The sequence below is a fragment of the Sorex araneus genome, chromosome 1 (assembly GCF_027595985.1).
Source record: "Sorex araneus isolate mSorAra2 chromosome 1, mSorAra2.pri, whole genome shotgun sequence".
Taxonomy (NCBI): domain Eukaryota; kingdom Metazoa; phylum Chordata; class Mammalia; order Eulipotyphla; family Soricidae; genus Sorex; species Sorex araneus.
This window is the reverse complement of record NC_073302.1, coordinates 154,000,973-154,026,319: the sequence shown is the minus strand read 5'-3', so window position 1 is coordinate 154,026,319 and position 25,347 is coordinate 154,000,973. Positions and strand designations below refer to the sequence as shown.

Below are 25,347 nucleotides of genomic sequence, written 5' to 3'. Positions count from 1 at the left end.
TGTTGTTTATTTTGTTTATTTATTATTTTTTCTTTCATGTTTATTAATACAAGTTACATACATTTCATAAAAACAGTGACATCGTATTTTATAGGTACAGACTGACAGTACAGTAGTAATAGCCATATTAAGTTAGAGGTATTTTAACACGAAGAACTAAATAATAATAAATCTCCAGAGTTGGATAAAGTGAAGTGTATTTTTTTAAATCAAAGATATGTCCTATTTATGGTTCATACTTTTACGTAAATTATTTTATGGTAGCTGGAAATAGTTTGCTCTTTTAAATAAATAGTTGCCTTGCAAGTTTTCACCAGTTTTGTCTGCTTAAAAAGATTTAATTGAATCTGATTTTCTTTTTCACCTTTTATTATTTGGGGGAGGAGTTGGGCAGGTTAAGGTACCTCCAATGGTGCTCAGGGCTTACTCCTGGCTCTCACTCAGAAATCACTCTTGGTGGAGCTCAGGGGACCATATGTGATGCTCAGGAAGAACCAGGGACAGTATGTGCAAGGCAAGCACCTTAACCTCTCTTGCTTGTCCATCTAGTTTTCAAATTATTTGTTAAATACATGAGGATACTATCTTAGGTTAAAAAATGTTCTTCAAATGATCTCATCATTCTTTTTTTTTCTTTTTGGGTCATACCTGACAATGCACAGGGGTTACTCCTGGCTCTGCACTCAGAAATTACTGCGGGTGGTGCTCAGGGGACCATATGGGATGCTGGGAATTGAACCCAGGTTGGCTGTGTGCAAGGCAAACACCCTAACTGCTGTACTATGGCTCCAGCCCCGATCTCATCATTCTTAATAAAGCTAAATAAAAAGTATAAAAAAAAAGTATAAACTAATTTTCTTTTATTTGGGGAGGGGGGCAGGGTTTGGACCACACCTAGCCATGCCCTACAACGACTGCCCCTTGGCACTGCTGGGGGACCATATGCAATGCCAGAGATCTAACCAGGGACAGGCACATGCAAGGCAAGTACTTTACCAACTATACCTGACCAAAATACAGGATAATTTTTGTAGATTTCAAATTCAATTTTCTACTATTACTTTTAATCAGATTGACATAAGTGATTTTTAAAAAAATCCTCATTTGAGTGATCCTCAAACCACTCATAACCATTTATAAACAAATAGCATTCATTAAATCTAGGTGTAAAATGACTAAATTTTATGGCTTTTTGGGGGGGCGGGAGTCATATCCAGCAATGTTCAGGGGTTACTCCTGACTCTGCACTCAGGAATTACTCCTGGTGGTGCTTGGCAGAACCATATGGGATGCTGAGGTGAAACCCGGGTGGAGTGCATGCAAGGCAAACATCCTACCCTCTGTACCATCACTCCGGGCCCTGGCTAAATTTTAGACACAGTTCTTAAATTGTCTTTTCTTCTCCGGTTAAAATCACAGGAAGCCATAATCCACATGTTCAAAACTGTCAACTGTCAGGTCAAGAGGTCTGAAATATGCATTCGGGCATCTGGCTAAAAACATTTCTTTCGAATAACATTCATTGTGTTCATCTCAGGGTTCCACTGGACGCTGGCTCCTCATGAGAGCAGCTCTGCACCTTATTCCACGCCAATGAGGGTGAGGAATATTCCGATGAGGGTGGGCCTTCAGGGGAGCAAGATATCACGTGGCAGGTGTCCATTTGAAGGGCTGCAGGAAAACTGCTGGAAATGGAAGTGCTCCTCTCTCCAGTCTCAGAAGTGGGTCATTTTATAGTCATTCAGTTGGGTCTTTCTATACTTGCCATCTTCTAGAAAACTGCCGCCTGTTTCGACAAGTTCTAAAAAGCATCATCCACTCAGAGTCAGCTCTGGTGGGGCTCCCCCAGAAGGAATAAGTTGCTGTGGGGGGTCCGGATGTCCTGCTTGCTGGGAGGCTCCAGTGAGGGGTCCCACACGGCCCTGCCTTGGGCCCCTTGCTTGGACTCTTTCTTCCAGGGGTGACTTACTATGAAAGTCAACCTAAGGTCCCCCCCTGAGATGGATGCTTTGTTCTATATACACTGTGTAAAATAGCAAAAAATGCTCTCCATATCCTGTGTTCATAATTTTAAGAACTCAATCTTTGTTATATTTAAAATGAAAAATAGCATATGTTTTTCTGCAAAAGGTATTGTCTTCTCCCTCAATAACTTAAACACTACCGCTGAAGCCTTTCAAAATACATGTTTGCAAAAGCTACATGAGTCCAAGCTACAGAATCCCTCCTTACTGATTAGCATTTTCAGATGTTAAACTTCACCAACTTAAACTCTGTGTATGAAATCAGAGAATCAGAGTTTTTTTCCTACAACCGTGAGGGAAAATAAGAGGGTGGCAAAGTGCCTGGTCTAAACTGCAATGCAAACAATACGAATGTATATATACATCTATTTATAAATCACATTTATATAGAAAATAAGCACCTAAGTATATCAGAAATGGTATGAGCGATTACGGTGGCATTGGCAATCCTCTCTGCTTTTCTATAGCTGCTATGTTTTCCTGTAACTCATGACTATATATGCTTATTGGAGGCATGCACAACATATATTTGCTGTTATAGGTGGTGAAGCAAATACTTTTTTTTTTTGGCAGAGACTAACAGAATCTTCATAATTCATTTCTCCCTCCACAGTCTCCTCTTTCTAACTCACCAGCAGAGCCATTTCCTAAGTTAACAGCTTCTTGTAAATGCTGTTATTCAGATTACTAGAGCAGGTATCCATCTTACTAGCCATCAGCTGACCGCTGCTGTTGTAACTGCTAGGGTCAGAACTCTCTTTGCAGCATAAGATACTGTAGAGGTACCTCTGGCAATCGGAGGAAGCATAATAGTAAACCAAGGGATCGATGCAACAGCTGATGCTGCTCACACAGACACACAGGAGGTAGGCAAAGTAGGCAGTCTCCGTGGTGGCATGCGGAGAGAAGAAGGCGTAATGCAGAATCAGGAGGATGTTGGTGGGTCCAAAGCAGACGATGAAGATGCAGAAGACAGCAGCCGACAAGAACAAGGCGCGGGACTTCTTGGTCCGGTTGGCAACCGTGGAAGAGCTCAGGCAGCGAATGATAGACACGTAACAGATGGAGGAAATGATCAGCGGCACGAAAAAGAAGATAGCGGAGAAGGCAGAGAAGTAATAGGTGTAATAGCCCTCGAGTACGGATTTGCTGAGCACATCGTGGCAGGTGGTGATGTTGAGTCCCGGGACCTTGAGAGTCTGTTCCTTGAGGAGCAGCGGCACCACCCCCGCCACGGCCACAGCCCAGATGGCCACGCAGGTGAAGGAGGCCCTGCCCAGCGTGCGCCAGGAGAGGGACTGCATGGGGTACACCACGGCCAGAAAGCGGTCGATGCTGATGACGGTCATGAGCAGGATGGAGGCGTACATGTTGCAGTAGAAGGCGGCCGTGACGAAGCGGCACATCTCGGACCCGAACTTCCAATCACTTCCCGAGAAGTAGTAGCTGATCTTGAAGGGGAGCACACACACAAAGAGCACGTCGGCCGTGGCCAGGTGTAGCATGTACACCACCGCAGGCTTCTGGACCTTCATTTTCAGGACGAACACCACGATGGCCATGACGTTCAGAGGGAGGCTGATGGCGAACACGGCAGTGTAGACGGAGGGGATGAAGCGTGTGAGCCAGGCACTGGTGAGGTACCCCGAGGCGGCCTTGGAGAGGGAGGCAGCTGGCTCTTTCCCGAGAGCATTGCTTATATTGAAACTCATTCTGGCTGGAAACCTGCTCTCATTTTTCTCCTCATAGGCTTCCAGGGGGATAGATTCATACTGATCATCGGGATTCCGGAATATAAATGAGCGGGGATCAATCGTTGCAAGGGGCTTTGTTGACTCTGAAAAAAGAAAAAAATTGTGAATTAGACAAAAGAGACATGTAGAGAGGAATGCTCCGTTTTTGTTTGTTTTTTAGTTGTACCTGGTAACCTTGCACGTAAAGCATATTTTCTAGCCCTTTCAGCTACTTCCCTGATCCCTGTCTTTGATTTATTTTTTCTTTTGGGGGGGAGGTGGGGTGGAGAGAATGCTCAGGGATCACTCCTGGAGGTGCTCTGGGGACCACATGTAGTGCTGGGAATAGAACCAGGACTGACTGTATGCAAAGCATGCAACCTAATCCCCTATACTATTGCTCCTGCCATCAGCAGCCCCCGCCCCCCACCTTTTTTTGTATTCCTACTATGAGAGTGTAGGGCAAATGCAGGTGATGCACAAATGGGTTACAGACTTGATTGGGGAATGTGCTAACTCAAAATGTTCATTCTATTTTGGCATGAGCAAACATCTTCCAAACCTGCTCCTCAGAGGGGGTTCTCTCTTTTTTTTAATTGAATCACCATGTGGAAAGTTACAAAGTTCTCAGGCTTATGTCTCGGTCATACAATGCTCAAACACCCGTCCCTTCACCAGTGACCATATCCCACCACTAAAAAAAGATAAAACAAAACAAAACAAAACAAAACAAAAACAGTATACCTACCACCTCCCAGCCCCTGACCCCCCCCTCCCCCGGACATAGACTGACAAATTTCACTTTCTTTTCTCTTTACCTTGATTACATTCCTTATTTCAACACAAAAATCACTATTGTTGTTGGAGTTTCAAGATAGAACTCACTATTCTTGTTGGAGTTTATCCCCCAAGAATACAGCCCTATTGACAAGGAAACATTTGATAAATTAGTTTTCCACTGATGAGAATGAAGAGAAATAAAGTCTGCGGCCGCGCGGTTTAAGATTTCTGTATTTAGTAATTAAGCCCAGGGAGATTTAAGTTGGAAATAGCATCATTTCCCTTCCTGGAGCAGCACGGAGCAAAAGCTTAGTTCACAGTCTGGGCACATGGCTGCAAGCACTCGCTGGGACCCCAAGTCGTATAGCTGGCTCTGGATCCTGGTCGTACGGCAGCTAGGCGGCTGTGCAAAGGCATAGCCACCCGGGTTGAGTCTCCAGAGGGGGTTCTCTTATCTCCAAATATCAATGGAGGAACGTGTACTCCATTTAGATTTGTGAACAACTCTTAAAACCCATCCTGCCCAATAAAAAATTCCTCATGGAAAGTTGGGGACACTTCTTTGAACTATGGAGCCAGAGGTATACCCAGAGAAGACCCAAAGTCTGCCTCTGCAGTGGCCAGTAGCATGCACCAGCGTCTTCTCTTGTTGTAGGATGTCCCAATCTCTCATCACACACACAAACCACAGTTCCTCGAGTTATCCTCACACTTGACCACACAGCACTTAACACCTCACTCTTCCTGCACCCTTCCTTAGCAGAGGAGGGCAGCTGTTGATGGTCACAGCTGATGGCCTTTCTCAGCCCAGTTCCAGAACACTGCAAGCACCGAGGCAGATGCCAAACCAGCTGAACACAATCCAAAGTCAAAATAAAGGCCCAGTTACAGACCGAGCTTTATAAGTCTCTACCACCCCATATACCCATTTGCAATGTTCATGAAATGAACCCAACATTTAGCCACATCTAAGAAGGAGTTTTGCTAAAATTTAGCCATGGCAGAGACTGGGACAAAGACGTACTGGGAAGCTAAGCAGGGGACACGCCTAGCAGTTAGAGGGGGAAAGGGCAAGGTGTCTGTCTTTGGGGGTGTTCCTAATAAAGATTGGACTTACAGGTGTTGCTAGGGCTGGGGAGGCAGAACAGTGCTTAAGGCATGTGCCCTGCATATGGCCGACCCTGGTGACAGCACTCTCCCTGAGCACAGAGCCAGGAGTAGGCCCTGAGCACCACCACGGGTGACCCCAAACCCTACCACCCACCCACTTTTAAAATAAGACAGGAAGTGATGCTAGAGGAATTGAATATTAGCCAGAAATGGGATAAATATGGTGGATTTTCAAGCTTTGGGTTTTATCCACTGCTGAAACCAGTACTGCAAACAAAAAATTTTCACAGAGAGGCCTCTTGCATCAAAAGAGCTAGTTCTGCTTCAAGGAGTCTGACTCGATCAAGCCACCTCTCGGAGTAGAGCTGCAAACCTTCTGTCCCAAATCAACCACCGGAAGGGTCGTAGGTCAACAACAAGGTGGGGGTAAGTAGGGGTGTGGGTAGCAAGGAGGGGAGAAGGATGATATATGGTGAGTTTTAGTGTTCTTTTAGCTTGAGGGAATTCTTTGATAATTTTAGTTGTGGAGCTACAAAAAATGACTACAATTTAGATAGAAAACAAAGTCTTATTTGTTTGTTTGCTGGGTTTTGTTTTGTTTGCTTGCTCTCCAGCTAGCAGTGCTCAGGGTTTACTTCTGGTCCTGTGCTCAGGAATTACTCCTGACAGATTTGGGGAACCATATGCAGTGCTGGCTACTGAACTGCGGTTACCTGCATGCAAGTCAAGTGCCTTACCTTGGGTTTATTTTTTTTTGCTTTTTGGGTCACACCGGGTGATGCTCAAGGGTTACTCCTGGCTCTGCATTCAGGAATCACTCCTGGCAGTGCTCAGGGGACCATATGGGATGCTGGGAATCGAACCCGGGTCGGCCATATGCAAGGAAAATGCCCTATCTGCTGTGCTATCACTCCAGCCCTGAATGCCTGACCTTGGGATGCTGGGAGTCAAGCCTGGATGCTGGTGCACCACCTTCATGCTACACAAGTGCCTTAACTTCTGTCCTCTCTCAGGCCAGAAAACCCTTTAGTCTTCTGAAGAATTCAGGAAAACTACAGTCACTGGAAAGTGAGAAGAGAATCCCCAAAAAGGAAAATCGAGCAAGGAGGACCTCCAAATTTAAATGAAAACTGCACGCCAGGCTTTAATTGATTCTAAACCATACATTCAAAACTGGGAAGATGGAAAACAAGATGGAAAGCTCACGGAACTGAAGGGATATACCAGCTCTTTGCATTTGAGGCAGACTGCAGTTTGAGTTCAGCCACTGTAACTGCCTGCTGAAGCAAAATAATGAAACTCTTCAGAGGAATATAACAACATCTTTGCAACTTAACACTTTTCAGCTCACAATCTAAAATCATTCAATATAAAAAGAAGCAGGGAAATGTCACAGCCTCATGAGAGAAACAATATAACATATGGAAACCAATCCCAAGAGGACCCAAATGTTAATTTCAGATGTTGAAATGAACAGGTAAGAATTTTAAACTGTGTGGGGCAGGAGCAATAGCACAGCCGGTAGGGCGTTTGCCTTGCACGCGGCTGACCCAGGTTCGATTCCCAGCATCCCATATGGTCCCCTGAGCACCGCCAGGAGTAATTCCTGAGTGCAGAGCCAGGAGTAACCGCATTGCCAGGTGTGACCCAAAAAGCAAAAAAAAAAAAAAAGAATTTTATTTTAAACTGTGTAATTACACATTTGCAATTATGCTCCATGAAGTAAGGCAGTTCACTGAAATGAATACAAAGAGGGGGAAATACTGCCAAAGAAACCAACTAATGGTGATTCTAGAACTGACATCTATTTCCCCCATGAAGAACAAAGCTAGACTAGTGTCAAGGAAGAGGCAGTAGAACAGGGCCTGAGAGTGAGATTGTGGAGTTCAGACTATCTCTGCAAGTTCATGAGTGGACCCCTGGTGGGAGATATGTCACAAGGAAAGGACACAGGTCTGAGCACTTCTATGTCTAGATTGTTTGACAAGGATTCTTCCTAATTATTAACTGTCTCTTCTGTTTAACTGTTCTTTCTTATCTCTGAATCTCCAAACAGAACTCTGGCAGGTGCATGCTAAATTAGCTTTTTAAGTAAAAAAAAATTTATTTTTGGAGGCAGTCACACCCAGATGTGTTTACTCCTGGCTCTGTGCCTAGTGATCACTCCTGACAGTGCTTAGAAGAACATATGTGGGTGCTGGGGATCAAACTGCATGCAAAGTGATCAACCTTCCCTGTACTATCTCTCTGGTTCTAAGATAAAATATTTTTTAATTAATTAATTAATTAATTTATTTATTTAGGCTTCTTTTGGTCACACCCAGTGATGCTCAGAAGTTCCTCCTGGCTTTGCACTCAGGAATTATTCCTGGAGCTGTTCAGGGGACCATCCTGGATGCTGGGAATCGAACCCGGATTGGCTGCGTACAAGGCAAATGCCCTACCTGCTGTACTATCCGCTCCAGCCCTGGATAAGATATTTTAAAATAAAAATGAAAAACACTTTTTGTTTGCAATTATATGCAGGTTTCAGGTATAAAGCATTATTGCTCGGCATCTGCATATGCTCACTGTCACTGTCACTGTCACCCCGTTGCTCATCGATTTGTTCGAGTGGATACCAGTAATGTCTCTCATTGAGAGACTTATTATTACTGTTTTTGGCATATCCAATACGCACAGGTAGCTTGCCAGGCTCTGCCGCGAGGGCTTGATACTCTCAGTGGCTTGCCGGGCTCTCTGAGAGGGGTGGAGGAATCAAACTCGGTTCGGCCGAGTGAAAGGTGAACGCCCAACCGCTGTGCTATTGCTCCAGCCCTTGCTACGTTATGATATCCACGGAAAGTCTAGTTTGCATTCACCATCAAACAACAACAGCCCTTTACCTGCCCCCTGTCCCACTGGTCTCTGGTTACCATCATCTGTTGTTAAATCGAAGGACTTGCTTTTTGTTTTGTTCCTTTGCTCTACTTCTTTATCCTTCAAATATGTAAAAACATATTTCCCTCTGACATTTCACTTGGCATCACCTCTCGTGGTCTATCCATGTTGGTCCAAAAGGCAAGGTATTTAGTTTTTTTCCCCCTTGGTAGTGTTATGTACACAGTCCACATCTTTATCTTCTCTTCTGTCAATGACACATCAGTTGTTTCCTTATCCTTGTTAATAAACGACTTTTTAATCACAAATTTGCTTTTTAATACTGGCTCTGTCAGGAGTCAGTTGACCCCTGGAACTTTAGTCTAGATTCATTCAAAGGAATTTCAGTATCTCTTGGACCTATGCGCCAGTCAGCGGGGGGCTGACTTGCCATGCAAATCTGGCAAGGTCTTTACCTTATAACACATAAAAATGAATCAACATAAGAAATTAATTTCTTCCTCTCTCACTTCTGTGAGTTTGCTTTTAGATTCAATGACTTGCCCATTCTCATTGACTTTTAATTTAATTTTTGGGAGCAATCTCCCAACCAGTGCAAGGGTTATGATACTCCATCAGGTCCAGGGTCACCCCCTAATGGTGCTGGGGCGGTGTGGGGGACAGGTGGGGCAGGGTGGGGCAGGGTGGAAGCCAGACTCTTGCTCATGTGCTCCCGACCCCTGGACTCTCTCCCAGGCCAGTCCCTCAAAGAATAGTTCCCAATTATTTATTCATTTAATAATTGGGTCACACCCAGCCATGCTCAGATGTTACTCCTAGTTCTACATTCAGGAATTACTCCTGGTGATACTCAGGGGACCATATCAGATGCTGGGGATCGAACTTGGGTCAGCCACATGCAAGGCAAACACCTTAGCTGCTGTACTCTCCTTTGAGTTATTTAAAGGCAAAGTGGAATCTAGATTTTTCTTCATTCCTATTTGTCAATGCCCAGTTTTTCAGTATCATGAGGGGTATGAACAAACTGCAAAATTTATAGTCCACAGTACTCAAAGCTATAAGTCAAATGTCACCTTTCGTCTCTTTGTGATACTAATTTGCTCTGGACACTTTATGATTTAGTAATATAGTGGCTGGTCACTGGTACCACCAGTGCCCCACCCCATCCGCATGGGATATGATTCTACCCTCAATGTCACAACAAAGCCATGGGAGGCAGAAAGAGAAGAATGAGCAGGTTCTGACATCCTAATACCACAGAGGTAGGTAAGTATCTCAGAAATGCTAATATAGGGCCAGAGATAGCATAGTGGGAAGGGTGTTTGCCTGCAAGCAGCTGACCCAGATTTGATCCCTGACATCCCATATGGTCTCCCAACTCCCACAAGGAGTGATTCCTGAGTGCAGAGCCAGGAGTAAGTGCTGAGCACCCATGGTGTGGGCCCAAAACAAAGAAACAGTGACATAAGGCAGAGAGATAGAACATGCTTCGCATCTTACTGTGACTCCTGGCAGTTCCTTAAGAACTACTTGGGTAGCCCAGGTAATCCTTGGCACCTCTGGGCCCTCACAGGCATCCTTTGGTCCTTCCAACCCAGGTCCAGTTGGCTGAGAATCGCCAAGATGAGTCCCAGGCCTCCTGAGCACTCTTGAGAGTACCCCTAGCCCTACAAAATACATAAAATGATGACGTGGAGTCAGGGGGAGAGCAGGGAGAAGGAAAGATGGTGGGGGTGTGTGTGGGGAGAGACAGACAGAGAGAGAAAGAGAGAGAGAGAGACAGAGAGAGAAAGAGAGAGAGAGAGAGAGCTCAAAGGGTTGGAGTACACATTTTGCTTTGGAGGAGGTTCGAGTTCAATTTGCAGCATCACATGATCCCCCAAATACTTATGGTCCCTGAACATGGTTATAAACCAAAAATAAAAATGCTTATGTAGAAGAGCCTAAAATAACACAATTCCTATTTTATGCAGTTTTGGAAAACCCAATCAGATGGAGGTTGGGTTTTGTATGCATGCATGCACGAGTGTATGCACGTACAAACACAAAGGATTCAAAGCACCATCTAAAGCAGTGGTAGATTTTGAAAAAGATTGACTGCTTAGAACTAAACTTAGGTATTATCACTTGTTCTTAAATTACAATTGTCATTGGGATGTATTTAGAACTTTGGCAAAAACTACTCATTTCCTTTTCTTTACTTTTTCCTTTTTTTTTTTTTTTTTTTAATTTTGGGCCACATCTGGCTCAGGGGATACTCCTGGCTTTGTGCTTAGGAATCCCTCACTCCTGGTGATTGTGGGGGACCATATTAGATACTAGGATTGAACCCGGATCGGCCATGTACAAGGCAAATGCCCTACCTGCTGTACTATTGCTCCAACCCATTTTCAAAATGTCTTCCGAGTCTCGGCCTCCTGGGGAAGTATGGTGTTTATGACAAAAACATAGTCCCCACTGAAACCAAAACATTTGCAGGCTACAGCCTAGGATGAAGGCAGCAACCACCAGTAAATCTCATGGCTTGAGGCAGGGCCTCTCAAATTTATTTGACCTATCCACCCCTTTTTCTTTCTTTTTTTTTTTTCTTTTTGGGTCACACCTGGCAATGCACAGGGGTTACTCCTGGCTCTGCACTCAGGAATTACCCCTGGTCATGCTCAGGGGACCATATGGGATGCTGGGATTTGAACCCGGGTCGGCCGCGTGCAAGGCAAACGCCCTACCCGCTGTGCTATCTCTCCAGCCCCTACCCACCCCTTTTTCAAAAATTACTTGGCCCCTAAGAAACCTACCTTCTTTAAACAAACAAACAGAAAATGCCCCCACATTACACTAGAAGCTGCAGCTGTGCTCCCCATCATTCCAGTGCCCCCCGGAATGGAAGTGGGCATTATCATTCACATTGGAAAAGACTGGTCTAAGGAATCCCCTACCTTCACTCTGAGGAAGGACTGATATACATTTTTTTAAATGGAATTAAAGAATATGAGCAAAAAATAATTTTTTTTAAACTATACATCATTGTCAAAGAAAGAACAAAGCCAATTCCAGGTGGCCAGCGATGACCAAGCTTGCTCACGCCCCAAGCCTGAAATCTGAGTTTGAGCTGTTTGTGTTTCCTGCGGTCCCAGCACGCCTCGGAGGTCAAGGAGAAAGTGCCCATGCACGGGTGCCAAGAGTTCAGTAATTCATCTGTGTTTTGGCTGCTGCGCTATGGTTTCACGACAACAACAAAAGAGGACCTGAAATCAGTTTTTTTCAGACTTCTTGTTGGGTTCTATTAATTTAGATTTCTCTAAATGGCTTATTTTGGTTGTGTGTGTTTGGTTTTCCTTGGTCTCTGCTACACCCGGCAATGCTCAGGGAATCAAATGCCCGCTGCGTTCTCTCACTGGCACCTAAACTTGTTTTGCTACTGAATATAGCATATCACTAAGGCGCTTATATATGAACCCACTCTCTGGAAATCGAAAGAACTTAGTTAGGCAGCAGGTATTTTTGTTTGTTTTTTTGTCCTGCTTTTGACCAGACAGAGCCTGGAAGCCAAGTGGGGATGCTCTTTCTAGTTCCCCTGTGTTTGTGGGGTGTAGGCCATGACAGCCTTGCTCTGACTCAACTCTGCCGTCTGGGGTGCAAGTGTCTGGAGTCAAATTCACAAAGCAGAAGTACCAGGATCTGACTCACAGCCCCATAGGGCAGAGCTGGCTGAAAGCGCCCTGTGCTGAGTGCATTCAGTGGGTGAGTCAAAGTGACAGATGACAGAGAAATAAAGATAATTATGATGATGATGATGATGATGATGATGATGATGATGCTGTTGTTGCTGCTGCTGCTGATGATGATGATGGGAAAATAACAGGCTCGCCCAAAGCAGCAGTGATCTCTGAAGGCTCCCGAGGGTCTGCACATGAAAACACGGTTTCCAACCCAACAACCCACGCTCCTGAAGAACTGGCTATAGCTGGAGTGATGACACAACTAGCGTGGTCAGTGCAGGCTTTGCATGAGGAAGGTCTAGCACTGCATGGTCCCTGGCCACCACCGGCAGTGGCCCCAAGCACCAAGCCAGGAGCATTCTCTGAGCACTGCCGAGAATGACCCAAGAACACTCCCCATGTCCCTGCCAGAGGAAAAAAAAATTACTAACAGTTTCCAGAGTCTAGCTCTGCATAGGAAATCATGATCACGAAATCCTGTTAATCATCAATTTCTCGAGCGGGCTCAGTAACTTCTCCATTCGTCCTTTCCCTGAGATCTCAGAAGTCTCTCTCGACTCAGCCCTCCCAAGGATGTCGATGTTGCACTGGAGGCTCTTTCAGGGTCAGGGGAATGAGATCCAGCTTGTTACTGGATATAGCATATGAATACACCATGGGAAGCTTGCAAGGCTGTCCCATGTGGGCAGGAAACTTTCAGAAGCTTGCCAGTTTCTCCCAGAGAAAGAAGTAGGCTACAAGATACCGCTTCTGGGAGCTTGCTTTAAAGTCTCTAGATGTTGGCCGTTGATGGAATTACACACACCTGGATTCCTCTCTGGTACTTTCATGCGTGAGGCCTGTCCAAATGTGTGGAGAGGGGCCTCAAGCATGGCTACAGCTAGGTTCCTCTGGTCTTAGGCCGCCGGGAGCTCTCCTCAGGGCAGGGAGGGAAGCTGGAGCCCATCCCCTCGGAGGGGCCCCGGGGAAGACAGCCAGGCATGCCGGCAAGAGACTCTCTGCTCAGGTTTGTGTAATTCCATCAACGGCCAACATCCAGACTTAAAAGCAAGCTCCCAGAAGAGAGCGATGCAGAGAGTTCAGACAGGCCTCACGCATGAAGGTACCGGCAGAGAAACCGGTAATTACAGGTGTGTGTAATTCCATCAACAGCATAGGAAATAGATTGAAAAAAAAAAAAGCCTTGAACATCTTTAATGGATATTTGGGTCAGGTCAGAAAGATTCTGCGGTCCATCTGTGGGACTCCCACTCCCCAAAGGTGCCACTATCCATCATCAAAATAAAAGGTGGAAATCCATGGAAACACATGAAATCTGCAGTAGATATCCAGAGCCATGGGCTCGTAACCATATACAAAAGAAAACAAAACCTGGTAGTCACTCAGAGGACACGAGGACTGCAGTCTAAAAATTGGTAAAAGTGGGACTGGAGAGATAGTATGGTGGGTAGGGCATTTGCTTTGCATGTGGCTGACCCAAGTTCGATTCCTGGTATTCCATATGGTCCCCCGAGGACCATCAGGAGTAATTCCTGAGCACAGGGCTAGGAGTAACCTCTGAGCACCACCGGGTTTGGCCCCCAAACTAAATTTAAAAACCAACAACAAGAGCAACCGATAAAAGCAAGATACGGCTGCCTTTTCTCTATAGACCATATTACAGGGAACCCAAGAGCCAGTGAGGCTCTGCTCTGCTTTGCAATAATTCCAGTTAATAAATGCAGAAGTAAGAATAGACTCAGAAAGAAAAACATAGTTCTGCAATCCCTGCAGGAATAATGGCTCCCATTCAGTGATCGTCAGTGGCTGCTGAAAAACATCAGGTGAATCGTTCATGGCTACACACTTGCGGTTGAGTCATCAGGAGATTTCACAGAGGGACAGACTTGAGGGGGTGGGATGGGAAATACACACAGCAGCGCCGCAGGGTAAGGACTGCCAAAACCCAGACCTGAAGCGGGTCAGGTTTCCACGTGGACCCAAGAGACAGCCTAGGACTCCCCACACACTCAACCAGCCACAGGTCAGAGCCACCAGTTCCAGTCTGCGAGCAAGTCTGAGACAGGGCCCAGTGGCTCTGAACAATGAACAGCCAAGAAAGGGGAGAGGGGAACAGTAAGAGATTAGGAGCTTCACCACACACACCCACCAAGTGCCTCTGAGACTTGCTAGCTCGGGAAGGAAACAAGCCAATTTGAAAACGGCTTTCTTTGGGCAAAAACCGAGAAAACAGAGCAAGCAGTATTAGGTGATTGTGAAGAAACGTTTCCTTTTGCTTAAGTATTCTAATCCTATTGTAGACAATGTGAAAGACAGTTTTATTTCTCTAAGAATATCCTGATTTGTGGATAAAATATGATGACTTGGATTTGATTTAAATCTATCCTATTGGAAGAGAAAGAAAGGAAGGGTACAGGTTAAAACAAGACATGGGGGTGGTAGGCCAGAGCAATAGTATAGTAGGTAGGGTGTTTGCCTTGCACATGACGGACCTCGTTCCATCCCCAGCATCCCATATGGTCCCCCGAGCACTGTAAGGAGTGATTCCTGAGTGCAGAGCCAGGAGTAACTCCTGAGTATCATCAGGTATGACCTCAAAAGCAAAAAAATAAATAAATAAATAAATAAAGATGTGGGGTTCGGTGAGGCAGAGAGAGAGAGAGAGAGAGAGAAAGAAAACAGGGTTTAAGAAGGTTGCCTTGCATGCCACTGATTCTGGTTTGATCCCTAGCACTGCATATGGTCCCCAAACATTGCCAGGAGTGATCCCTGAGCACTGGTGTGTCTTCCCCATAATCAAAACAAAACATGGGGGTAATTATACTATTCAAAATTTCCATAATAGAAAGCAATGTAAAATGTCTGTGTACGTGCATATTTACTTACCACTAAGACAAAGTGGAGCTGGAGAGATAGCACAGAGGGGTTAGGGTGATTGCTTTGCATATGGCCGACCCTGGTTCAATCCCTGCTACCGCATGGTCAGTCCCTGAGCACTGCTGTGAGCACCTCCTAACACCTCAAGCTGGGGCCCCAACTGCCCTCCTAAAAAGTAAGGGCGAGGATTCTTATATGTCTGCTTTCTGTTTCAGTTCTGGAAACTTACAAGCTGTATTAACATAGTTTTCTATATTTGGAGAACTTGATTAACAATTTTTTTTTTTTTTTGCTTTTTGGGTCACACCTGGCGATGCACAGGGGTTAACTCCTGGCTTTGCACTCAGGAATTACCCCTGGCTGTGCTCAGGGGACCATATGGGATGCTGGGATTTGAACCCGGGTCGGCCGTGTGCAAGGCAAATGCCCTATGCGCTGTGCTATCTCTCCAGCCCTGATTAACAATCTTTTAAAAGTTTTTTTCCCCCATAATAAAAAGAGAAATTGATATATGAGAAGCAGCAACATTTGCTGGAGATGGAAATACAGTGCAGTTGGTAGGGAGCTTGCCTGGCACAGTCCCCTGAGCCTCGCCAGCAGTGACGCCTGAGCATAGAGCCAAGAGTAAACCCTGAGCACAGTTGCTGTGGCTGAAAAACCAAAAGAAAAGAGAGAAACTTGAACTTCAAGAGTATCCTTTTCAGGGCTGGAGCAATAGTACAGCGGGTAGGGCGCTTTGCCTTGCACATGTCCAACCCGGGTTCGATTCCCAGCATCCCATATGGTCCTCCAAGCACCACCAGAAGTGATTCCTAAGTGCATTGCCAGGTGTGACCCAAAAAGGAAAAAAAAAAAGTACCCTTTTCTCTAAGCATTTCACCAAGTGAAACGAATCTGCCCTTTTAAACTCCAGCAGGAAGTGCGGGTTTGTGAAGGCCTAACTGGGGTGACAGTCCCCCAAGGCTATGCCCACCTGGGCATGCAGGGGCACTGCTCACCTTGCTGACACACCCACCCACTCCCAACTCACACAGACAGGTAGTCAAGGGCAAAGCAGAAAAACAGTCTTGAAAACACTGTTCCAGAGGGGGCAGGAGCAAGAGCAGCCTGTGAACATACAAAGATTGCTGTTACAGAACAACTGGAAGCAAGGAGAGGCGGCCGGCCGGGAGACAAGCAAAGGCAGGGGAAGGAGAGACGGGCATCAGCGGCCGCCTCCCCACCCCATCGGCACCAGGTTTCAGCTGGAAACCAACCACGGAGGAAGCGGGAGAGGAGAGGCCAGCAACAGGCAAAGAAAAACAACCAGAAGAAACGTTCAAGGCTGCTTGCTCCAGGTCGCAGCGGGCAGGCAGAGAGAGGGTTGGAGGGAAGCACTATGTGTATGTGTAGGGGGTGGAGGTAGATGGGGGCGTGCGTGCCTGGAGTTTTGGTAGGACACATGGGCTCAGGACACGCGGGGTGAGGACACGAGCAGGCTCGTCCCTCTTCAGCCAGGAATGACTCCTGCCCTGGCACTCCCCTTCCCCCAGGCCTGTTCTCCGCCAAACACACGGGCCCTGCGTGCTGCTTCCTGGGTCTGCAGTGCACCCCTCTCCTAGACCAGCAGCTAAAGGGGACACCAAACGCACAGGAAGGAAGTTAAGCGTTGGGGATGTGGCTCAGCGGTAGACCTCACACACGACATGGGTGAGGCTGAGGGTTTAAATCCTGGCATCAAAAAAGAAAAAAAAACAATAATTGAAGAAAGAGAAAAATAATCTTTATTTTCCCCAGCAGTTCCATCAATCTCTACCCAATTTCTCTCAGTACTAAGCTGTTTCCATCCCCGCTCCACCTAGCCTGTCCACCTCGACCCACTCAGACTGGGCTCCAGACAGGAGCAAGGTCACAAAAAGCACTTTCCAGAAAGTGTAACTCTGGAGGCCCTCAGTCCTGCACCAGCTGCTGGCAGAGGTTTGCTAGCGGTGGTAAAAGCCGTCTGCCGGACAGACTCCCAAGTAGGGGAAGTATGCAGAGAGCACGGGACGCCCATGCTGGGTTTGGCCGCTGTTTGTTAAAGTTGTTTCCTATCCACCCACACACTGTGTGTATCCAAGTGTACTTACTGCACACCTACACCAGACTGTGTCACAAAATAAAGGGTATTTTCTGGGTGTTGGGGTGTCCACAGCATGGAACCAGGGTCTTGAACCAGGGTCACGGCTGCTGCAGCCCACAAGGCTAGTGTTTTACCCCCTGTACTAACTCTCTGATCAGACTCAAAGGTCCTTCAGCTCTTCTTGAATCCTTCCATCCTTCAGAGATAACAGGACTGGCAGTGAGAGGCCGATGGCTCCATGCTTGGAACTGGCACCCTAATGCCACCCTGGCAGTTCTAGAAGGCCATGCAGCACCAGGTCACCCTTGAGGTCTCCGTGCATGCCTGCCCTTTGGACTCTCACTCCATCACTAAAGTATATTTCTCACAGTACTTACTAGGGTCGCTGGAGCAATAGCACAGTGGTAGGGCATTCGCCTTGCATGCGGCCAACCCAGGTTCGATTCCTCCGCACCTCTTGGAGAGCCTGGCAAGCTACCGAGAGTATCTCACCCGCAAAACAGACCCTGGCAAGCTACCCGTGGTGTATTCAACATGCCCAAAACAGTAACAAACAAATCTCACAATGGAGACATTACTGGTGCCTGCTCGAGCAAATCGATGAGCAACAGGATGACAGTGACAGTGACTTAGTAGGGTCGACAAAGTAGAAACGGGAAAACACTTAGCAATACATTGACTTCTGATTTTAATTTACCTCTCAGGCTTGAAATAGAAATTGACTACAGAATGGCCGTTATTCAAGTTAAATAAGTCAATACTAAGTACATCTCCATGAGTAAGGTTAGGTTCTTTGCAAATCCACCCTCTCCCCTCACCCCTGGCAGGGTTGGAGCCCAGGCCACACACAGGTCAGAGCAAGGCAGCCACTAGTCCTTCGTGTCCTCTCTCTCTTCCCTGCTAATGGCCTTTTGCTTACTTTTTGTTGTTTGGTCTATACTGGCAATGCTCAGAGCTCATTTCTGACTTTGTGCTTAGGAGACCCTAAGATTTCTGGGGATGGAAACTGGGGTTAGTCAAGGGCAAGGCAAGAGCCTCATCCCTATACTATCACGCTGGTCTCTTGTAATGACCTTTATTTATGCAGTTTTTGGTTTTGGGGCCACACCTGGTCACACTTAGGGTTTCTCCTGGCTCTACGCTCAGGGATCAATCGTGGACCACATACAAGAAAGCACTTTAGCCACTAAACTATCTTTCCAGCACCTTTTAAATGACAAAACATGGTGAGATGGAGGGAAATGAGGCCCTGGAGTCAGTGGGTTTCTCCAAGCACCACTGCAAGATCAGAGTGGGGATGGGAATTAGAGGGGAAGAGGAAGTTCATCCCAGGTAAGAACAAACTTTGCCTGCAGGGAACATGTTATAGGGCTGCAGTTCTAGGATCCCTTAAAAAAAAAAAATCCCCCCCCCCCAAAAAAAAAATCCACCAAAAAAAAAAAGAAACCTGCAAACGATAAAAATGACAGAAGTACTGACTGAACATTGTGACCACTGAAACTGCAGTACCAGCCTCACAGTCAAACAGAAACCAGGGCAGGGCCGTGCGATAGTACAGCAGGCAGGTGCTTGCCTTCCACCCCTGGACCATACTCCTCGGCCACCAGGAGTGATTCCTGAGCACAGAGCCAGGAATAAGCCCTAAGTACCACTGGGTGTGCCCCCCCACACCTGAATAAATCAGCCCAAAGACACAAAGGCCTGCTTTCCTGCACCTCTTCTCAGCAAACAGTCTCTGGAACAAAGGAGTCATCCAAGACTCATGAAAAACAAGTTAGGGGGTGTTTCCCTGGCCACATACTGTGTGAAAATCCTGTTATATGGAATGAGAGCATCAGGGACCCCTAGCAAACAGAGTCACTTGGTGGCTGCCAGGGCTGTGCCCAAGTAGAATGGGGCTTCCTCTGGGGAGGTGGAAATATCTGGGGGGTCGGGGATGACTCAGTGGCTGAGTGCTCCTGCCTTGTAAGAGTGAGGCGGCAAGTCCTTCCCTGGGCGGCACAGTCCTGGTGGCTCTGCTGTCCGGGAACCCTGACAACAAAGCGTGGGAGCTTCGGGGTGCCTGTGCCCTTTACTGAGGTGTGCAGTGAACCCCTCAGCCCTAGGGTCCAAGTACAGCAAGTAAAGGTGCAAGAGGCTGAGGTTCCAGTGAGCACCGGAGCCCTGTGTGTGTGTGTGTGTGTGTGTGTGTGTGTGCATGCACGCTCGACCTACACCATCACACAGTCGCAGCAAAGGGAGGGGAAGCAGAGTGGTAGTGGGGCAACATTGAACTAAAGGCTACTAAGTGCTATACTTTTACTTATTTATGTACTTATTTTTGTTTTTTTTTGCCACACCCATCGTGTCCAGGGCTTACTCCGGGCTCTGTGTTCAGGGATCACTGCAGGGGTGGTTCAGGGGACCATATGGGGTACCACTGAACCTGGCTTGGATTGCATGCAAGGCAAATGCCTTATCTCCAGCCCTAAACTACATACTTTTTTTTCTTTTTGGGTCAAACCCAGCAATGCACAGGGGTTACTCCTGGCTCTACACTCAGGAATTACTCCTGGTGGTGCTCAGGGTACCACATGGGATCGAACCTGGGTCAGCTGTGTGCAAGACAAACGCCCTACCTGCTGTGCTATTGCTCCGGCCCCTAAACTACATACTTTTAAAAGGTTCTCTGTTGGGTAAATGCTACCTCAGCTCACTTAATTTTCTTCATTTATCTTAGGACTAGAGTGACAGCACAGTGGGTAGGGTGTTTGCCTTGCACGTGGCTGACCTGGGTTTGATGCTTCTGTCCCTCTCAGAGAGCCCGGCAAGCTACTGAGAGTATCCCACACGCACTGCAGAGCCTGGCAAGCTACCCATGGCGTATCCGATATGCCAAAAGCAGTAACAAGTCTCACAATGGAGACGTTACTGGTGTCTGCTTGAGCAAATCGATGGAACAACGGGATGACAGTGCTACAGTGCTACCATAGGTCTGGGGGCCACTGCCGAGAGAGTGTGGGGTAGTCTGGCTCTTGGGCGTCACTCCCAGCAATGCTTGGGGAATGTGTGGTGCCAGAGCTGAATCTGGGCCTCCCACACGCAAAGCTTGCACTCAGTCCTTTGAGCCACCTTCCTAGCCATTACCTTATTCAGAAATACAACCAGGGGACCAGAGCCAGCGTACAGGGGTGATGGTGCTTCCTCCACAACTGGCAGATCCTAGTGGTACCGGCACCTTGTGGTACCCTGAGCATGGCAGGGTATAATGCTGATTCCCACCAGATTGGCCCAGCGGTCCCAGTGCCCAACACTGGCCTCTTGGGTTCTCATTGATGGCCAGCATGACTGGCCAAGAATTATTAAGGGGGCCCCTGGGTTTCCTGTATGCTATTGTGGAAATGAGACCAACACCCCCGCCCTAAACAAAAGAGAAAAATATAACCAGCTATGGGAAGGGGCTCTGTGTGCCCTGGTGAAGCGAGTAGGAAAATCAGAAACCCAAAGACACTATGTTGGTCCTGGAATTCTATCTCATGGAGCAGCTGGGTTCCATCTGGCCAGAGCATTTGGGGGAAAGAGCAGATTCACAGCTGCTGAGAAACTACAGGCTGGGCTCCTAGCACCCAATCTACTAGGACACAGTGAGCTGAAAATATGCTGAAGTAGAAAGATGGAGGCCAAAGGGCCAGTGGGAGGAAGGCAAATAGCAGAGAATATTCCCGAGGAAGAGCCAGAATGCCTCAAACAGAAAAAAATTATTTATACAAGGAAGTAGTGGCCAAATTAGGAGAAAACCCACTTTCCTAGAATGTCCTACAAAAATAATGCCTGAGTGCTAAAATAGGACCATGGGGAAGGCGCTTGCTTGCCTTCCAGGCAGCTAACCCTGGTTTGATTTTTAGTACCCCATAGGGTGTGCCTGAGCTCTGCCAGGCGTTATCCTTTGATTGCAGCCAGGTATGGTCCCCAAAGCAAAAATAAATAAATGAATAAAGCCAAAGTCACTGAGGAATGAATGAATGCCAGAGCATGAAAGAGGAGGAAAGGAGAGTGGAAACTGATTCATTTATATAAACATTGCATCACTTGCTGCAGTGATTCATTAAAAAATAAAAAATAAATAAGATTAGAAAATAAAGAAAAAGAAAAAGAAAACAGTTAAACTTGAATAAGAAGACATTACTTTCTGGGTCATAAGATACCGACGCTGAAGTTTTAAGAGGTTTCTGGCAGCTTAGAGCAGACCCACTCTCTAGTTTGGTCTTTTCTTTTGGTTTAAGACCCCAGTTCTCAGTAATAGCCGATCAATTCACAGAATCCCAAGGAAGGGACTCTTTAACGCCTTCCTACATCTTGCCAGCAAAAGGCAAGGCAGGATCCCACAGTCCAGGCTCTAGAGACAATCCACACAGGCCCAGCCTCACCTCCCAAACAAAGGAACACACTTTGATCTCTAGGGGTTCTTGGGAGTGAGGCGTGGAAGGTTTCTGGAAGGTTTCTGGTCTACGAGGGGTGGCTGAGAAAGCTGGACCTTGGGAAACAGAGAGAGGCCTGTGGTCACAGGCCACTGGCCCTGGGTTAACTGGACTGAATGATTCTGGGTGACCTGAAAAACGGGGATGACATCAATGGCCTTCAGGGAGGAGACATCCGAGAACACAGGCAGCGAGCTTCAGCAGGCCTAGGGCAACGGGCACAGTGGGGCAGTGGGTGCGGGTGGGCATCTGGCCTCGAGGAGAGGCGGGGACTGAGGAAGCACTGTCCTGGGGGAGGAACCTGAAGCTGCAGGGCCACAGGAGTCAAAAGGCTGAAATCATTAACTCACAACCCTGTTTTGCTTGAGAAACATTTGCATGACCCTTGATTTCTTGTAAGATTTTTGCATGATCCTGGGTATGCAGGTCTATAAAATAGGTACACAAAATATTTACTAATAGTACATCTTTATAAACGGTTATTATTTTTGTCCCGCAGCCACAACCAGCAGTGTTCGGGGGCTATGCCTGTGTCTGTGCTCAGGAATGACCCCTGACAGTGCTCAGGAGGCCATCTGTGATGCCAGGGATTTGAATGAGGTTATGGCTGCTGCAGTCACATACAAGGCTAGTGTTTTATATTTTTATTTTTATTTTTATTTTTTGCTTTTTTGGGTCACACCCAGAGATGCTCAGGGGTTACACCTGGCTTTGCACTCAGGAATTACTCCTGGCAGTGCTTGGGGGACCATATGGGATGCCGGGGATCGAACCCGGGTCGGCCGCGTGCAAGGCAAATGCCCTACCCGTTGTGCTATCGCTCCGGCCCCCAAGGCTAGTGTTTTAACCCCTTGCACTAACTCTTTAATAAAACTCAAAGGCCCTTCAGCTCTTGAACTCTTCCGTCCTTCATAGTCTTATAAAACCATTTTTGAGTTATGCTTGTAGTTTATTCTTGGCATAAGAAATACAGAACAATGTCTATAATGATCTGGTCGACACCCAGTTTACACATGTCACATCTTGTATCCTGCACATCACACTTAAGTCTCTGGACCAAGGTAAATAAATGGCTCAATGAGTGAATACTGGTCCAAGGCTCCTGGGATTAAACAGAAGTCTGTAAACTTAGCCTGGGAGATGAGAGACCCCTGAGGGACAGTGCAGAAAATTCTCAAGGTGCCCAAGTGAGTGGGGACAAAAAGTCCTGGAGAGTACCGAGGGGTTCAGGGCCCAGCCATAAGGTGGGAGAGAGGATGTCCCTCAGGCTGGGATGCCTCCGCAGCCTCTCTTATCACAGAGAGCTGGTTATGACTTGTGTTTACAACTGCGGGTGTGTGGTGATGCAAAAAAGATCTATTTTGAATTGGTTTTTCTTTTTTCTTTTTTTTTGCTTTTTGGGTCAAACCTGACGATGCACTGGGGTTACTCTTGGCTTTGTACTCAGGAATTACTCCTGGCAGTGCTCAGGGGGCCATATGGGACATTGGGGACCGAAACCGAGTCAGCCTCGTGCAAGGCAAACGCCCTACCCGCTGTGCTATCGCTCCAGCCCCTTGGATTGACTTTTTTTTAGAGACTTTGAACTCTCTAAAGCCCGTTACAGCCCTCTCTCCCCGGCACTGGCACCAGGAATGTGGGTCCACGCCGCCTGAGCTTTAGTTTCAGGAGCAGAGTGAAGTGGACTAAACACTCCCCTACCAGGGCCTGGGAGAGGGCAATGAGGTCATCTACCGAGACTCTGCTGCCGGCCTGGGCCCACGGGGAAGGCACCACTGAGGGCACGGGCTTTCCTGTTCCTCTACTGGCCTCTCTCTCCCTCCCAAAGCGGATCCAGAAGCCGGAGGGGGATAATTAGCCAGTGTTTGCTCAGTTATCTTTATGGCCAGACCAGAGTTGTGGGCCAGACCAGAGTTGTGTGCCTTAGCACACAATGGTAGTGCTACTGAACCAGGGCTCCACACAGGACTGGCCTTAACTTTACTTCCCAGCAGTGGCCCAAATTCTTCAGAGGCACAGCTGGGATGACAGGAGCCCATACAGACACCACCTGTGTACCCCAAATCCTCCCCATTCCCTCCCCTCCCCCCCATTCCAAACTGCAAGAGTTTGTATGCTTAAGAGCCGGCCCCAAAGTAAAATCCCAAAGTGTCATCTGACATGGCCTATCACTGCCTGCAATTTGGCAGTTTTGCGCTGTTTCCCCGAAGACCCCAAGAGATAAAGCACCAGTTCCTTACACACAAGTGGGCTTAGTTGCAGCAAAGCTTTGCTATCCACTTGGAGGCTCTTAACTGTCCCCAAAGCAACAAATTTGAAACTCAACTGTGAGTGCAAGAAGGAGCAATGAGAAAATGTCTTTGTCGCCCCTTAATCTTAAAGCATCCATGCTAAGGTCAGCATGGAAGCAATACAGAGAGCACAATCTTCCACAGATAAGAAAACCAGGCAGCATTTATTTTTTGTATGGAAAATGAAAAAGCGGCTCAAGGCAAACACTAGCAGACGCTATAAAGAAGGGAACCAGTAGTTTGGGTCCTTTCTTAATAGCGTCTTTATAAGAACAATAGATCGTTTACTTTGGGAGAGAGGTTGGAAAATACGTTTATTTGCTCTAGCAGGCAGATATTAAAAAATACAGCATTAGTAGGAACATAACTTTGGGGAGCGGCTTCCTCCTTGGAGCAAGCTCTTACCTAAAAATAGGAGTCTGGGGGAACGGGCTCCTCCTCCTGGGTGGAGAGGCTTTTCCTCAACTCTGTGGGGGGGGTCCTGGGTAGGGAATGGGAAGAGTGTGTGTGTGTGTGGGGGGGTCCTAGGAAACGTACAACATTTTCTAGTAAGCCTCCGTGACCCTGGCATCCCACACTCCACCTCCTGCACCTTCGCTGCTCAAGGGGCCACGGCACTGAACTTTTCCCACACTTTGTCCGCCCCGTAAAACGTGCAAGGAAAACAGTTTCAACAAACAAAGCCTTCGTGGGAGCAGTTCGCCCCCTTTCTAGTGCAGAGACCAGAACGTTTATTGATTGGAGAAACGCGGGGCCCTTGCTTTTAGGGGTGAGAGTGGCCCTGGGCGAAACGGGGCACGCAGCGGATGCCAGCTGGGTGCTGCAGGCTTCCCCCAGGAAAACCCGACACCCCTTTCTCCGGGTCACTGGCCGGCTGAGGCCTCCACACCTGAGTGGACGAGACAGCGGGGGAGCCCGCCACGGGGGATGCGGGTGGGGATGCTCCACCTGGAGAGGAACCCGGGAGAAGACTGGGGCAGGGGGAGCGGCCCGCACCTCACACCCCGGACTCGGAGAGGAGAGGCCAGCGTACCCGATCGAATACTCCCCCCCAACCCCCCACAAGCGACCCTCCTCCTCGGGGGCCAGCGGCGGTCCGGCAGGGCACGCCCGGGGCAGCTCTCACCTGGCTTGTGGCTCCGGACGCGGGCGCACAGCAGCGGGCCGCACAGACTGAGCCCCGCGGCCACGAGCAGCAGCCGCCGCGGCCCCATTGTCCCGAGGCTGGACGCGGCGCGGCCGGGCAGGGGCGGCTCGGGCGGGCGCGGCGCGGGGTTTCCCCGCTCCCGGGCGCTCCCCGGCGGGCCGTGCGGGCCGGCCGAGCGCGGGCTGCGGTGGGCAGGAGGACGCGGAGGCTGCGGGGGGCCCGGGTGGC

The 25,347-nt window shown here is 47.8% G+C and overlaps 1 protein-coding gene across 1 annotated transcript; it reads right to left on the bottom strand.

Moving 5' to 3' along the window:
* On the bottom strand, positions 1–25,347 carry F2R (coagulation factor II thrombin receptor). The gene is made up of 2 exons (XM_055120665.1): positions 25,099–25,347; positions 1–3,861 (listed from the first exon to the last, which is right to left on the bottom strand). Exons 1-2 carry the CDS (start codon positions 25,184–25,186, stop codon positions 2,672–2,674), a joined length of 1,278 nt encoding a protein of 425 aa, XP_054976640.1. The 5' UTR covers positions 25,187–25,347; the 3' UTR covers positions 1–2,671.